Raw genomic sequence first — 17657 nt, forward strand, 5'->3', positions numbered from 1 at the left:
GAAAGAAGATAAAATGATGAGAAGTATATAATAGGCCTTGTTAATTTATACATTTACAGTATTTATTACTTGTGTGCGTGATTTTTAAAATCCTTTTCAATAATTAGTCGTGTTAGAGGAACATAGACATAAATCTAAGGCTTAGCATGCAGTGTGCTTTTTTTCTATTTTCTCAAGGTTAAAGCACCTTTCAACAACTAATTTAGAAACCTAAGTGTAGTGACTGATAATTGCTAGAGAAAACCCACAGCTGTTTAAGTAGCATTGAAATTGTGGCAAAACTGACAAATACAATTAGCAATGTTAATAAGACGATGGAAAGACGGGGCAGATGACAGGGGAAAGATGAAGGTAGCAGGAGTAAGAAATGCATAAAAGAACAAAATGAAAAGGTTTTAAAAAAAGAAAAAGAACAGAATGTTTACAGTTGCTTTGAATTTCCAGTGCTTTTTCTTTTAAGCTAAGTCTTCCTCTTTTATTACTTACTCCTCAAGTTAGCAGCAGAACATGTGTTTTCCAGGTTAAATAATTCAAATGCATTTCTTGATCCCCTAACTCACATCTGATTTTGGCAGAAGACAGCTATTTGGCAGTCGTATTTAAGAAACACAATCAAATTTTGCTGATTCTAAGGCACATTTTGATTTGCAGTGCTATTTTAAAGTCAGTTTTAAATACACTTCTGTTTTACTGTAATTACTGTGAGTGGGAATTTCTTTACCCCTCTTTGCACCTTTATAATGCTTAGTAATCCAAGTACATTACAAAGGAGACTCTGTTTCTAGATTTAGTGACCCACCATTATCAAAAACAAAACAAAACCCAAAAAACCTGTAGAAGTCTTTAATGTGTTATTACTAATTATGTTTATCTGGTTAATGTTCATAGCCCACTTTCCAAATAACTTCTTAGGAATATCCAATGGGGCTAGGTAAATAAGAGAAATTAGGTGAGTGTATGTGAAAAATATTTAGTTATTTCCCACTATACTTTTAAAGGATCAGATGAAATTTGGAAAATTACTGTAGTACCTTTTGAAATTCTGTGCATTGGGGAAATTGGCTTTTGCCTCTGGTGTTTTATATAGATTTTAATGATTGTTGTGATATGTCCCCAGAAGTTTGTTCTCTGAAACCATAGAGACTCTGAACTCTGAGTGTGGCAGAGTTGATGGATGTGGTGAGCCACACTTTGGAAGCATTTCTTGTTATTTAATGTTTTCTGTTCTGGATTATTGACTATTCTCCCTGTTGAAAAATTGGTCTCTGGTGACATGGTAGAGGTCACACGTTGCCTATTATTGTTTGTTTCTTTGATCTTACACAGGGATTGCCTCTGGTAATTATACTAGTTTCAGAGAGTCTTGACAGGAGGTGTTTATTTTACAGAAGAATTTCTGGCATTTCAAGGAAGAAAGTAAAGATTTCCAGTAGTAATGTGTACCTCTTTGTTACAAAGGAAAAATAGCATTGTACTTTATCTTGTAATTATGACAGTTTTTAGTCATTATCATAAAATTAGTTGGTATATTACAGTAATTATTTCTATAAGAATTTAATACATATTGCATATCTTGTAAATATATTGCTAAAATGGTAAATTTTAGAATTAACTTACTAGGGCTGGGTTTTTGTTTCAGTATCTAAAATACTTTTGGCTTCAGAAAGTATCAAAAGAGATTCATCCGAATTTAAATGTACAGAAGTATTAAAAGAGGTTGAAAATTTTGTCTTTTAATCTGTTTGCATTTTCTAAAGATTCTCAGCAAGTGGGATGAATAAAAATGAATTAGAACACTTTTGAATGCATGGTTAGCTTTCTGCTTTTTTGGAATGTGCTTGGGAAGAGATGATATCTCTTTAGACCTGTTTAATGTATAACTGGATATGACACAAAAGTGCAATCTATTCTTTTTTTTTAAAACTCCATTCCAGCTTTAAACAAAATATTTGCCCCCCAAAACTCACAATCTATTGGTAAAGTTAAACAAACCCTAGACCCAACTAACTGTAATTGCGAGTGACAAATATCAATTTAAAAGAATAAATCAGCCGGGTGCGGTGGCTCACGCCTTCAATCCTAGCACTCTGGGAGGCCGAGGCGGGCAGATTGTTTGAGCTCAGGAGTTTCAGACCAGCCTGAGCAAGAGCGAGACCCCATCTCTACTAAAAATAGAAAAGAAATTATACGGACAGTTAAAAACATATATATGTAGAAAAAATTAGCCGGGCATGGTGGTACATGCCTGTAGTCCCAGCTACTCAGGAGGTTGAGGCAGGAGGATTGCTCAAGCCCAGGAGTTTGAGGTTGCTGTGAGCTAGGCTGACGCCACGGCACTCACTCTAGCACGGGCAACAGAGTGAGACTCTGTCTCAAAGAAAAAAAAAAAAAAGAATAAATAAAATGCTAAAAAAGCACAAAAGAAAGAGAACTTATATGCTTGTTTTTAATTTTGCATTCTAGACTCTATGAGCACTTGAAAGAATTATGGTTTATTTGTCTAGGAGTTGTACATTATTGCTCTCATCAGTGAATATTTTTAATAGAGAAAGCATGTAAGCAGTAATATAACAAATGATTTTCATATACAAAGTTGAAGAATTTTATCGCTGTTAAGGGACAATCATAATCTACTCTATGCACTCACCTTACAGATGCAGAAACTGAGCTTGAGAGGGGTTAAGTGACTTGTTCAAGGTCACATCACTAGGGACACAGCCAGTCCCCTTAGAACTTCAGAAATCTTTTATCCCTCAGTCATTATGCATACTCTAGAGCAGCAGTCCCCAACATTTTTTTTTTTTTTTTGAGACAGAGTCTCGCTTTGTTGCCTGGGCTAGAGTGAGTGCGGTGGCATCAGCCTAGCTCACAGCAACCTCAAACTCCTGGGCTTAAGCGATCCTACTGCTTCAGCCTCCTGAGTAGCTGGGACTACAGGCTTGCACCACCATGTCCAGCTAATTTTTTCTATATATATTTTAGTTGGCCAGATAATTTCTTTCTATTTTTTAGTAGAGACGGGGTCTCGCTCTTGCTCAGGTTGGTCTCGAACTCCTGAGCTCAGAAGATCCACCTGCCTCGGCCTCCCAGAGTGCTAGGATTACAGGCGTGAGCCACCATGCCCGGCCCCCAACATTTTTGACACCAGGGACTGGTTTCGTGGAAGACAGCTTGTCCATGGACGAGTGTGGGGGGGATTAGGGAGGAGGGGGTCTTGCAGCCTCTCGTGGGGAGCATGCAACCTGGATCCCTTCCATGTGCAGTTTTCAGTGGGGTTCGAGCTCCTATGAGGGTCTGATGCCACAGCTGATCTGACTGGGGCTCCTCAGGCAGTGATGGGAACAGCTGTGGGTGCAGGTGGGGCTTCCCTAGCTCACTAGCTGCTATGCAGCCAGGTGCCTGACATACAGCTGCCTGGGGGTTGAGGACCGCAGCTCTGGGGTTGCACTGTCTAATATGATACCTACTGACCACATGTAGCTATTTAAGTTAATTACAATAAAAAAAATTGACATTTTAGTTCCTCAGTCACACTGGCCACATTTCAAGTGCCAAACTGCCACGTATACCTCATAACTACCCTATTGGACATTGTAGAATGTGAACATTTCCATCATCTCAGAAAATTCTATTGGACAGCACTGCTCTTGGTGTCAGAAGTCATCTCTCATGATTTGTATGTGTGATTGTAAAAAATAGCGTATAGTGACAAATAGAAGCTTTTGGAACTTTTACATTAATGGTCATTGGTCATTTATTCCTAAAACAATGCCCCAGAATCTAATGTAGTGCTCAACTCATACAAGGGAAAAATGCATCTTAATTTTCTTAGTATGCACAGTGCTAAAAAAAAAAAAAAAAAAACAGTCCAAGTGCAGTGGCTCATATCTGAAACCCTAGCACTTTGGGAGGCCAAAGTGGGAGGATCACTTGAGGCCAGGTGTTTGAGACCAGCCTGAGCAACATAGTTAGATCCCATCTCTCCAAAAATAGAAAAATTTAGCCAGGCACGGTGGTATACAACTGTGGTCCCAGCTACTTGGAAGGCTGAGGCAGGAGGACTGCTTGAGCCTAGGAGTTTGAGATTGCAGTGAGCTATGATAACACCACAACATTCTAGCCCAGACAACAGAGCAAGACCCTGTCTACAAAAAACAAACAAACCGCCTACTGTTACTACTGACATTTTCTGCATTCTTATTCTGTGCCAGGCACTGTTCTAAAAACTTTATATACTATATGTAAAATTTCATGTACTCTCACAAAAACCTATGAGTTTGGTAGTATTATCCCCATTTGACAGATGAGAGTTGAAGTAACTTGTCCAGTGTCATACAGGAATTCTGTATGTGAATACAGGATTTGAATTAAGATCATCTTATTCCAGAGCCAATGTAAGGAACTACTTGATAATAGGATTTCTATAAATGCTGGCTGGCCGGGTGAATGATTGTTAAAGTTTAAAAAGTGAGTGACAACATCTGTCAACAAAAAGGTAACAGAAAACTAGGAAGTTACACGAAGTTGTCTTTTTAGTACTGTGCCTGGCACACAGTCAATAAGTTGTGCTTTAAAAAATATTAATCTCAAACCAAAAATAACGCCCCCCCACACACACACACATACACGCCCCACAAACAGGGTGTATCACCTTCCCTCCCACCTTTGTTTCTGTTTCAAACAGCATGTTTTAGTGGGAAAAGCATGGGCTTTTGAGTTTACATTTAAATCCTAGGTCCAACATTTACAAACTTGATGACCTTGGCTTGTTGCAGAAACTAGGTCAGTTGCCCTATAGATCTGTCCCTCATTCTGAATCTGCTTGTTTCCTCGTGGTTTCATTTAACTTGCTCCTTGATTCTATAAATGGAAGTTGCTCTAGAGGGTTGACTAGATTCATTATACCCTTTGGCAGGAATACTTCCTGGGTGGTGTGAGTCTTCATATCAACACTGTGTGCTGGGAAGGCACACAGCGTCTCACTGCCTCACTTTTAATGATGCTCAGCTTGATCACTGTGTTCAGGAGGTGATAGCTTCATCTCTCTTGTTATAAAGTTCCCCATCAACCTTCTGTCTCATGGTTTCACTTATTATCATTGCCTGCATGAATTTTTCATTAGAGGTTGCAAAGTGGTAATTTTATAGTCATCATTCTTTGCACATTTTTTAGCTGGAATTCTTTAAAAAAAAAACAAACTCAATAACCAAGACTATTTGGTTACTTTGAAGTACTGAAAGAGCAGAATAAATGCTTCCCTCTTTTCTTTTCCTCCTAATAGTGTTCAATTAGGTGGTTTGTTTTTGTTTTCTTCTAAGAGGAGCTTTCTCGTTTCCCCTTGAGTAGCAAAATTAATTTGTGAGTTTTTCTGTTTTAAATATGCTTCAGTCATTTGCATTTATTCTGTTTTATGTTCAGTTTCTCTAATCTTTAGCCAATGGGAGCCCTTCAGGTGGTTTCATATGTCTTTTGACATGACCCATTAGTTCTTGATACCTTCTTTACTTTCCAGCTCAGGATGTTTGAGGCTCATCTTCCCTATTTCCTGCCCCAGACTGGGAACTGGTCATTCTTTCAAGGACTCTTGATTCCTTTCAGTGGGGAAGGTATTATGAAACTGCAATCAGGGTACTAGGAAGTGCTTATTAATAGTTAATGAATATTGCTTTTCAGACTTCTCAGTAGACAAAGTTTGGAAATACATGTTTTAAAACTTAAAAAATGAGTTATTACCTAGAATATGTATTTTCCCATCTACCTGTTTCATAGCTTAACTTGCCATTAAAACCAGGCAACCCCAAAGTACTGTCTTAAATACAGTTCTTTTTCTCTTAGCATGTATGTGATTTTTTTTTAAAAAATCAGTGTTTTTCTTATTTTTCCTTGTCACTTCCTTTTTAAATGCTTTTTAAAATTAATGTTTATGGCCGGGCATGGTGGCTCACGCATGTAATCCTAGCACTCTGGGAGGCCGAGGCGGGTGGATCGCTCGAGATCAGGAGTTCGAGACCAGCCTGAGCAAGAGCGAGACCCCGTCTCTACTAAAAATAGAAAGAAATTATCTGGCCAACTAGAATATATATAGAAAAAAATTAGCTGGGCATGGTGGCACATGCCTGTAGTCCCAGCTACTCGGGAGGCTGAGGCAGTAGGATCGCTTAAGCCCAGGAGTCTGAGGTTGCTGTGAGCTAGGCTGATGCCACCGCACTCACTCTAGCCCAGGCAACAAAGTGAGACTCTGTCTCAAAAAAAAAAAAAAAAATTAATGTTTCTATTTCTTCAGATAGTTGGTATTAAAAGACAACTTTTATTAAATGCCAGCTGTAGTACTTGAAAATATTTATACTTAGTCAAAAGAGGAACTTGTTGTGGGAGTATGGTTGGATCAGTACAAATGTATGATCGTACCTGGAGGAAAATAGTTTGGAGTGATTATGCTAGAAGGCAGTAGCAGAAACTCCAGCTCTTAGGGAGAGCTTCACAGCTTAAGCACTGCAGTGAATTTCATTGTCCTTGGAAACTTGAAACACCAGCAAAGGGTGGAGGGAGGTTCACTTTGCAAATTCAGTTGTTCTTACCATATTTTTGAGTAGTAAAATTATTTTTTAAACTACTTTTTCAAGGATAGTCAGAGAGTTGGGATAAGCTCATTGCTATATGATATTTTCCTTTTCATTTATTGTATTATTCTGCAATACTCTTCATTACTTTAAAAATTGGAAGTTACCAATAAAAAAAAGAAAGATAATAATCTGTAAACAATCTGACCATCAATAGATAAACATTATTAACAAGCTATTGTATTACTACTTCCTGGCTTTTTTTCTGCTTACATCAATACTATCTTCACAGGGAAAATTGTGTTTATAAAATTTCTAACAAATTCATATCATATTATTAATATAACAATTTTTTCTTATGACTCCTACCTACCCAAATTAAGTGTTCTGCCAGGAATGGGGAAGGAAATTTAAATTATGTTCACTTTTTTAAGGTAAAGATTGGGCAACATCTCAAATCTAGTATTTCTTTTTAATCTGATGTGAGAAGAAAAATACACTCTCAAATTAATTGCTCTTTATTATTTGAGCTCCAGAAAACTTTCTCTTTTCCTTATAAAATAGAAAATAAAACCTTATTTAGAGAGGAGAAAGATTGAAGGAAAGTATTTTAGGAAGTTGATAAGAATATTTTTAATTTCTAGATTTGCCACAGCAAAGGAAACATGACTGACTCTTCCAAAGTCAGAAGCAATGGGGAGCAAAAGGGTACAGGCAAGAGAATTCCCAAAATCAGCTGGTCGCGCTGCCAATTGGTCTGATGCTTTGAAGTCTAAGGCCAGGCCTGTGCCTCCTTCCCCTGTATGTGTGCATGTAGTTGTTCTTTGTTAGATATTTTACCCTCTGTTCCTCTTTTTCTTTTATCTAATACTTACAGTGAGGAGTTTTTTAACGGAGGGTTACTTTATTTTGTTTTGTTTCTTAAAATTGTTGTTTGGCTTTGTCCCTATTAGCCCATATCTTAAGTTAAAACTCCCTTTTCAGCCTTGTCTTGCAGCTGTGATATGTAGAGATGAGGACACATCAGCAAACAAAAATTTTCTTCCTTGATTTTTTTTTTTTTTTTGGTAGTTGGCAATGTAGTAGTATTTTACAGAGTATCCATTTACGTAACTGGGTCATTTTAGTAGGTGTTTTAATAACTGAATGGCATAAGTGAAAAAGCTAACGTAAGAGAGCTTCCTCTGTAGCCAAACTGATGAAGTTCTGCTCTGTCTTTGTCATTTCCTTGAAGTGTGATCTTGGGCAGGTTCCTTAACTTCCCTAGGCCTCAATTCTCTTAAAAATGTGGGCAGTAATAGTACTTGCCCAGCACTTAGTTAGCACTCCATGTTACTATTATAACTGTCCAAAGAAAAATGCTTCTTTTCACGTTTCTTAACAATGATAACCACCACCACTACCACCATCATCACCACCACCATTATCAGTACTAGTAATAATAATAACAGCAGCTACTATTCTGTCAACTGCCAACAACACCAACAGTGCCTACTGTTGTGATACATGCTTTGCATATAAATTTAAATTAACTTTTTAAAAATATAATCTAATTTGATGCTTTAACTGTAAAAAGTCTTTGAGAGTAAAAGAAGATTTAATCACTGAGGATAATTTTTCTACCCCTCTGCTATGTATTTAATAATTACTGTATAAGTATAATATTAATAACAGTAATTATTAACCATGAAATTTTTAACAAAAAGGAAATAAAAACATTATAGATCAAGGAGTACTCTCTCTGAAAGTGCATTGCTTATCCTTTCCATTTTCAAGAGAAAAAGGAGAATTGAGGAGAGGCTATGGAAGCATTAGCAGGTGCCTCCTTCTCAAACTACCCATTTTTTTCACTTCTGCAGTCCTCCTTCCTGAAGCCACCAGATATAGAAGCTGCCTGTCTACCTCCACCTCCACCCCCCTTCTTTAATAATTGTTTCTGTGGAAAAAGGGAAAAGGCTAGAGCAGAAAGGCCCCAAATCACAATGTCATGGTGGTTTATAGTTGATCCCATCTATATTTTGAGCAATTAGTGATTCAGAAAGAGCCCATATTGTTTACTATCCTTTTCTTAAACATTTCCTTATATCAGTGTCTATTAGTATCTCCATATCAGTGTCTTGTTAGTATCTCAGAGGTCTATAGTGCTATAACAAAATATTTAATAGAGTTTATCCTTTTGTAATTTTACAATAAAAAAAGAAAACATGGAAAAGCAACGTAATGCAGCCTCATAAACTTGATGTCAACCAGATACATAAAATATCTAAGTCCATAAGGAATATCACACATTGGCTTTCCTGTTACCATTTGATTTAATGTGATATTGGGCGTATATTACACAGGCTTCCTCTGAACCACACCTTTCTGTGGCTAGTGTTGGACAATTAAGGCCAGAAGTCCACAGTTACCCTAAAGAAGTGTAGGGTCAGTTCTGTAATCCTTTACATTATCGTTAGCCTTTTTAAAATGTCCAGTTATGTTTTTATTTGGAATAGAGTCAGCTGATTCCTCTTACTTCACCAAGTCTGAATGGGGAATGGATACATCTCCTTGTCTTTATCAGAGTATTGCTAATGCTCTCGTAGGATTATGATATCTTCTGTGATGATGAAATGCCATTGCCCATTTTTATGTTGATTTAATATTTTTATTCAGCACAGTATTTATTGCCTTGTTTATAGGTATCTGTCCTTATGCTCCTTAAACTATAAGGGGAGAGGATTGAGATTATGCGATCTTCCATGTATAATTTGGCACTTCTTTATTAAACTAAAAAGATCTCTTGGAGAATGTAGATTTTCAAGATTTTCCATGATGAAAGGAAGATAACTTGTTGGAGTGGTACTAGATTAAGAAGAGGCAAGATTTCCAGTCATTTGGTGCTCTGGAGAAAGGCTAAAGGTCTACCTTTGAAGTAATTCCATTGTTCACGGATAAGAAATCCCATTATTAACTCTGCTAGTTCCTGGTGGTGTTCTCCTTTTAGCAAAGACGAAAGGTGAAATGGTTGTTGGATTTTGACTTAGATGCTAGTGAAACAGCATATTTATCTTCCAACCCCTGCTTTGATCATGTGTGGTACTGTTGAAAAATAAATTGCTTTTGAGCTTTAGAAATTTTTAATGCTTACCATTGTAGTGGTGGGGAGTCTTAGTTCTTGGCCAAAAACTTGATGTTTCAGGAAAATTTCATTTGACAGACTTTGTTGATTTTCTTCCATTTCAACTTTTAATTGGATATCATATATATATGTATATACTCAACTTTTAATTGGATGTGGTACATTTGGGGTATATACTTTTTGTAAGAAAGGAATGTAGTAATTTAAATCCAAAGCATTTAGTTTTTTCTTACCTATTATGAGAAATGATGCCAAAATAGGATCCTGGCTTTTCCTCCAAATCATAGGAATCTCTAATAAAGTTTTGACAAACCTAGCCACTCTTATGGAAATCACTGTATACTACTTCTACCAGAAATCACATAAGAAGCTTCCTTTGCTACATACAAGTAGCTCAGAGGCACCAAAATCTCCTATGGAGCTCCTGGGCAGAAGTCTGGGAAACTTGAGAGTAGGATATGAATGTGCTATGCCTGGCCCCTTCTCTGCCCATGAGTCGGCAGGCAGGACCATGGCCCCCTTCCTGAGGAGCCAGATGCATACTCAGGGTCCTTCTCAGCCAGTCCTCCCGGGATTCCCTCCAGGAAGTCAGTCAGAGTTGGCATTCCAGATGAAATGCAATATCTATCCCTCTCTTTGATAGGAGAAGTGGGACTAAGATAGTCTCAAAATTACCTGTTTTGAAATGAGATTTACCCAAGTTGAGCCTACACAGTAGAAGTGCAGGCTGTGTCATCCCTTGGCTAGATACTGAGTTCTGGCTCCACCCCTTACAGCTAATTGATAGTGGGCAAGTCACTTAGCTTCTTCAAGCTTCAGTTTTTTGTTTTGTTTTTTAAACTGTGAAGTGGGAAGAAGTCATACCTACTTCAGAATACTGAGGATTAAATGAGATAACCTTTATAAAGTCCTTAGCATACTGTCTAGTCTAACAGTTCTCAACCTGTTTGTCTCAGAACCCTTTTATATACTCTTAAAATTATTGAGGACAGGGCCAGGCGTGGTGGCTCACGCCTGTAATCCTAGCACTCTGGGAGGCCGAGGCAGGTGGATCGCTTGAGGTCAGGAGTTCGAGACCAGCCTGAGCAAGAGCGAGACCTCGTCTCTACTAAATAGAAAGAAATTATCTGGCCAACTAAAAATATATATAGAAAAAATTAGCCGGGCATGGTGGCGCATGCCTGTAGTCCCAGCTACTCGGGAGGCTGAGGCAGTAGGATCGCTTGAGCCCAGGAGTTTGAGATTGCTGTGAGCTAGGCTGACGCCACGGCACTCACTCTAGCCCGGGCAACAAAGCGAGACTCTGTCTCAGAAAAAAAAAAAAAAAAATTATTGAGGACCCTATAGAGTTTTTGTTTATGTAGGCTATATTTATTAAAAATTAAAACTAAGAAACTTATGAAATATTTATTATTTTTTAAAATTAATAATAAACCTACTACATATTAACATAAATAACATATTTTATGAAAAATAACTACATTTTCCAAAGAAAAGTTAGTGAAAAGAGTAGCCTCTCTGCTTCTGCAATCTGTTGTAATGTCACATATCACATAGACTCTGGAAAATTCCACTGTACACATATGAGAGAATGAGAGTGAAAAAGGCAAATAATATTCTAGTAATCATTTGAAAATAGTTTTGACTTCATGGACCACCAAAAGGGTCTTGGGGCCCCTGGACAATACTTTAAGAATCATTGATCTAGCCAATAATTAGCACCCAATAAATTATAGTTATTATGGTTTTACATAGAAGTTTTTGTAACTGGCAAGTACTATATATTAATAAATGCTAGTGATGAGAAGTAAAGGTCATGGCTTCAAAACTTTTTGCTATATAGTTTCTTGAAAAGTCCCAAATAAGATTGTACTTTAGATGAGGCAAAAAAAACAACAGTGTTTCTCAAATAAATACTAATAATACATAAACGAGTTCTTTGAGTTTAAGAAGCTCAAATCCTTTCAGGAATTTGTTAATTAAATATATTATTATAAAGCTTTCATTTTTTTCCAGAGGAGAGCCTTTTTTCCCCCCCTCTAGAGTAATAGATCTTAGTAAAGAGAGAAGTAATTAGATATTTACTCTGAAATCTGTGACAGAGTTGGTGTGGGGTTATGGTTGCCCACCAATTTTAAGGAGGTAGCATGGCCCCATTTTTAACCAGGCTGGGCTTCACAATTGACAGGTCAATCTTGATTTACTGGTTGGAGAGCCTCAACTTAAAGCATTTATTACTATTTGATTCTTAGATACAGAATCCTTTAAAGGGGCTTTTTGAGATGGGGTTGAACTGTAAAGACAAAAAGCAGAAATGATATGATAACAACTTACACAAGTTATCTTAACAAGACATATAGGTAGTTTATATAGTTGACATCTTCAGATATACTGATATAATTTATATTAGCTGTATGTGTACTTTGAGACATACAACCTCTAATTATATCAATTTTCTCCTTTCTTCTTTTTCTTTGGGGTGGGCAGGTGTAGACCATGGGGAATTCATATGCTGGGCAACTGAAATCTGCTCGATTTGAGGAAGCTCTCCACAACTCCATAGAAGCCTCTCTCAGATGTAGTAGTGTAGTACCACGGCCCATTTTTTCCCAACTGTACTTGGATCCTGATCAGCATCCCTTCTCATCTGCAGGTAAGGTTCTCAGTCACACACATTTCTAGACTCCTTTTTAAGTTTTATCATTATTATTATTATTTTGCAGAAGGTGGTGAGGACAGGGGGATAGACTCCTTTTAAAAGAAGTGGAAGGCCGAGGAGGGAGGATCACTTGAGGCCAGGAATTCAAGACCAGCCTGAGCAACATAGCAAGACCTTGTCTCTACGAAACATAGAAAAATTAGGCAGGTGTGGTGATGTGTGCCTGTAGTCCCACCTACTTGGGAGGCTGAGACAGGAGGATTGCTTGAGCCCAGGAGTTTCAAGTTGCAGTGAGCTATGATGACACCACTGCACTCCAGCCTGGGCAACAAGAGAGAGACCCTGTCTCAAAATAAATAAATAAATGAAATATAAATATAAAATAAAATAAGTGGGGATTCCAAATCTTGAGACCTCTGAAATAAATTAGCTAAAAGATAGAAAGTGCTAATCTTCCTTTCTACAAATATGTCTTTCAGAACTAGGAATTTTTCTTAAGTATCTTTTTATTAAATTTGCTATGATTTATTTGCTTACCCAGATGTCAAACCCAAGGTGGAGGATCTGGATAAAGATTTGGTACACCGGTACACACAAAATGGAAGTCTGGATTTTTCTAACAATCTAACAGTTACTGAAATGGAAGATGATGAAGATGATGAAGAAATGTCTGATTCAAACAGCCCACCAATTCCCTATTCACAAAAACCTGCCCCAGAAGGATCTTGCACTACAGATGGTGGGTTTCAGTTTTGCTTCCCTTTTGCTATTTTCCCTCTAATATTTCTAGCCTATTTCCAATCATTACATATGGTGCTCAAGGCTGGAAACCAGTAATTATGGAAAGGAATGAGGAATGATTATGGTCTTATGTTATCTCGTATGACTTCACAGCAGGTGTCTTTAAGAAAGACAGGTCTTATCATCCCATCTTAGAGATGAAGAAGAGACAGATTCACAGTTGAATAACTTCTCTCAGATGGTCTGTGGCAAAGGCAAGTCTAAACCCAGGTCAAGGCTTTTCCAGTATTCCTTGCACTTCCTGCTACTATTTTAAGAACTTTTTTAGTGTTCTTTCTTCTTAACTTTCTATTCTACTTCCCACAAACAATCAGAAAAATATCAGATGTTTCATATTTACCTTTTACATTTATTTTGAACACTCATCCAGTATAGATGATAAAAATGTAATATTAAATGTAATATATAATTATTAAATGTAATATTTCATAAATATTACAAATGTAAAAATTTATCTATAGAGGATAAAAATGTAAATATTTTGATAATCCCATTTTATTTATGAGGGTGAAGCTCCTCTTCCACCAAGGCTTTAACCACACTTTTAATAAGAAAATCTTGGTGTAAAGCATTTTCAGTATTTCATGGTTTTGGTGATATCATAGCTTAAATTACACTTTCTTTCCTCCATTTAGTTGTTTACTGTGCTATTTCATGACGATCCCAGCCTGATTAGTTTATAATACTTTATCCAGGTTAGACAGAATACAATTTTTATACCTAGACTGTCTTGAACCTGGGATGATTTCAGTGCATGCAAATCTTGTGGGGTGGGGTTAGGAGAGGGAAAGAAAAATAATGAAATCTCAGGACATGCCCCTTACAAAGCTTGAAGTGCAAATAATTGGAATAAACTAGAAATTCAAATATGGAAATTCACCAGATAGCACTATTTGGGAGTTTTATTTTCTCTTGACTTTTTCTTTCTTTCTTCTTTCTTTTTTTTCCAATCTGATAAACAGTAAAGGGGTCAAAATCCCCTACTGAGGAGATGAGGAGACCTGAATAATTCTTTAAGTAGCCTATCTGCCTGATTGACTACAGGTGGCCTCTAGCAGTTTTGCCACTGCTCTGAGTGAGGCCTGCCCCTAATCTAGCACATCATTTGTATTTGCTTCCACTTATGATTGTTTTTTTTGCCCAGACTTAATATATGGTGATTTAGTCATTATAGATGTAATACAGGCCTTTAAACCTGTGGAAGTGTGGGAAGTGACTAGCATTATGCTGCTTCTTACTTGTTTTATATCCATCTTCATGTCTTTTATTTAATTCAGCAGTCAACTCATTTATCAGTTAACAAAGTGAAAGTTGAAATCATGTTTAAAATATCGTTGGTTTCCCATTGAGAATCTTGTTATATGTGAGAGTTACATAGAACTAGAATAGAAGCTTTACAGGACATTTTGAAATATCACATTTTATACCAAAAAATAAGGAGAATTCCCCTGTTTTTCCTGTGCCCTAGGTGTGCTTTTAGTTTGCATTGTGGGGAACCCAGCACTGGTGTATTATTTATAACTAAATATGGAGAGCTGTTTAGTACTCACCAAGATATAAAGTCAGTGATCTAGAGTTAGCCAGTATTTCTCAACCTTTAAGACACGAGATTATGAGTACATGGGAAGGGTAATAGTCATTTTAAAGATAAAGGAGGTACAGTTTTTCTGAGAACAAAGAACTACCTCACCCACATTTAAGATTCAAACCCCAAAACACTAAGTCCTCCATTTAGATTTCTACATCAGATACTTTAGGTTCTTACAATTAATGTCCATTATTCATTTTCCCATTTTAATTCACCTGGGGGTGGGCATTTAAAACAAAAAGTTTATAATTTGGTAGTTTACAGTTTACATGTAGCCCTTTCAATATGTCTCATTCTAAGATAGTTCTAAGAATTTGCTTACTCAAAGGGACAACAGCCCTGAAGTTTTCCTTATAAATATGGCAGTGAAATAGGGCAGTATACACCCTGGGCTTGTTTCAGTATACCACCTTCCCTTCATGGGAAATCTTTTATTTACTTAAGGCTGAAAGGAAGGTAAAGCTATTTTTAGAGGCAATTTAGATAAGCAGATACTTAACACCTGGTGGGCTGCTGGGGGTTACCATTCAGATGTAAATTTTGGTTGCTAATTTCTTATGTAAATTATTGGCATAGTGTAGGTTCCCACCCTGCTGGGAGGCAGTTGATTGTCTAAAGGGGTAAAGGGCAACCAAATTTTAGGCCTCCCAATACTGCTTTGATTACTTTAGTTTGTGTTTACAGCTGTTTCAGTAAACTTCCCCTCCCCCTTTAGCTTACTCTGTAACCTTCAAGTTGAAGATAATTGGAGAATGCAAATCTGTTTCTGTGAAGTGAAAACCTTGGCTATTTTCTTAGGGAAATGCAGATGAAGTTTATAAAGAAGGGCCTTCTACCATCATATCTTTTTTTTTAATTAAAATCATTTGCTCTGCAAGAGCCTTGGTTTTAGGGCAACATTTCGGTATTGCTCTCAGAAAATGAAATTATTTCGGGAGGCAAGTTTGTCAAATAAATTATTTGTATGCCCATGTCAGTAACTTACTTCTCTTTCCTTGTGTACAGTAAACAGGCTTAGATCCTTCTTTAGAATACTCTTAACCTGATCTTTCTGTAGCCTCTAGGAGAAAGTTCACATCAGTCTTTTGGAATTATTTCAGATGTAATTCAGAATTACCTTCCGGGAGTACTAAGGTTTCTTTTCATTTAGTTTGAGGTTTTAATTGAGTTTTAATATTTGATCTTTATTAGATTAATAATTTGATATATTTCTGATAGTGGGAAAAAGAACTACCCTGCCACATCGGATATTTGGATTCTATAGATCTTGAAATACAATCACATTTCATAGATTCTTTAGCTCTCCACTGTGTCTTACAGACACACACAGCTTATTTCCTATCTTTAAAAAATTAAATTAAATATTGCTGTTTGTATAATTTTTCTTTCTTGGGGCTCCTTGATGATAATTTTGTGTATAATTAGGTGATCTGAATCCCAACAATGAGGATTTGGAGGAAACAGTCAGAAAAGAGTTATTTACTTTACAACAAAAGGCTGGACCCTTGGCAGGTGAACTTATTTTCAGAGTAACTACAGACTGAATCTAGGAACTTTTCCTTGACTTTACATTGTTGGCCTTGAATTGATTTCTTCCTAACCACATTAGTTAGACTCGGCTCTGCCTTCCCTTTCTCTCCTATTCTCTCTTCTCAGTTAAATTGCCTGTGTGGTTTGTGTTGGCAAGTAACTAGAAGGTAACAAGATAAAATACAGCTATTTTATTTTATAAAATAGACTTTATTTTTTAAGAACAGCTTTAAATTTTTGGAAAAATTGAGAAAAATAGTATGGTTTCCATATATTCTTGCACAGTTTTCCCTGTTACTAACATCTTAGTATAGGGCATTTGTTGCAATTAATGAGTCAGTATTGACACATTTTTACTAATTTTAACAATTAAAGTCCATAGTTTATTTGAGTTCCTTAGTTTTTACTTAATGTCTTTTTTTCTGTTCCAGGATCCCATCCAGGATATGACATTAGATTTAATTGTTATGACTCCTTAGGCTCCTGACAGTTTCTCAGACTTTCCTTGTTTTTGATGACCCTGACAGTTTTAGGAGTACTGGTCAGGTATATTGTAGGAAACCCCTAGTGGAATTTGTCTGATGTTTTTCTCCTGATTAGCCTGGGGTTTTGGGATTTGGGGAGGAAGATCACGGAGGTTAAGTGCCATTTTCATCATATTATATCGGGGGTATATACTATCAACATGATTTATGACTGTTGATGTTGACCTTGGTCACCTAGCTGAGGCAGTGTTATCTCCTCTCCTCCTCCTCCCCATCCTGTGGAAGGAATGCCAGCTCACACCTAAGGAGTGGGGAGTCAGCTCAGCTTCCTTGAGGGCAGAGCATTTACAAACATTATTCAATGTTTTATTTATTTATTTATTTTTTAAAGAGAGGAGTCTCGCTCTGTCTCTGAGGCTGGAATGCAGTAGTGAGATCATAGCTCATTGCAGCCTTAAACTCCTGGGCTCAAGCAATCCTTCCCTGTCTGCCTCCCAAAGTGTGGGATTACAGGTGTGGGCTGCCAGCCCTGCCTTCATAAATTATTTGAAATTCTACTGCATGGGAAGTTTCCTCTTTTCCCACATGCATTGATTTTTTTCAGTCATTTATTTATATCATTATGGACATAAAATAAATATGGATATTTATAATCTAATTTATTTATTGTTGCTCAAATTGTTCCAGTTTTGGACATTGGGAGTTCTCTCAGTGGGTTCTTTTGCCAGTTTTACAAACACTCATCATTGCAGAGTTTTTGGTTTTTTTTGGCAAAAACTAGTACATTTTTTTTTTCATTCGCACAGGTACCTTTTGAAATACTTTTTAAAGAGGAGGTTAGAAAACATGCTTCTCATGGAATCCAACTGTTTGATAATTTTTTACTTTTGACCTCTAGATGTCCTCATATTAT

The 17657-nt window shown here is 36.9% G+C and overlaps 1 protein-coding gene across 5 annotated transcripts in view; it reads left to right on the forward strand.

The window, feature by feature from the left end:
* GREB1L (GREB1 like retinoic acid receptor coactivator) overlaps nt 1–17657 on the forward strand; it is a 253833-nt gene that overhangs the window by 122002 nt on the left and 114174 nt on the right. For all 5 annotated transcript variants that reach the window (XM_045527987.1, XM_045527989.1, XM_045527990.1 and 2 more), the window contains exons 3-4: nt 12169–12334; nt 12882–13079. In XM_045527987.1, the coding sequence (XP_045383943.1) occupies nt 12178–12334; nt 12882–13079 (355 nt within the window). In that variant the 5' untranslated portion in view covers nt 12169–12177. The remainder of the gene's footprint in view (nt 1–12168; nt 12335–12881; nt 13080–17657) is intronic.

Source organism: Lemur catta, chromosome 16, assembly GCF_020740605.2.
Source record: "Lemur catta isolate mLemCat1 chromosome 16, mLemCat1.pri, whole genome shotgun sequence".
Lineage (NCBI taxonomy): Eukaryota > Metazoa > Chordata > Mammalia > Primates > Lemuridae > Lemur > Lemur catta.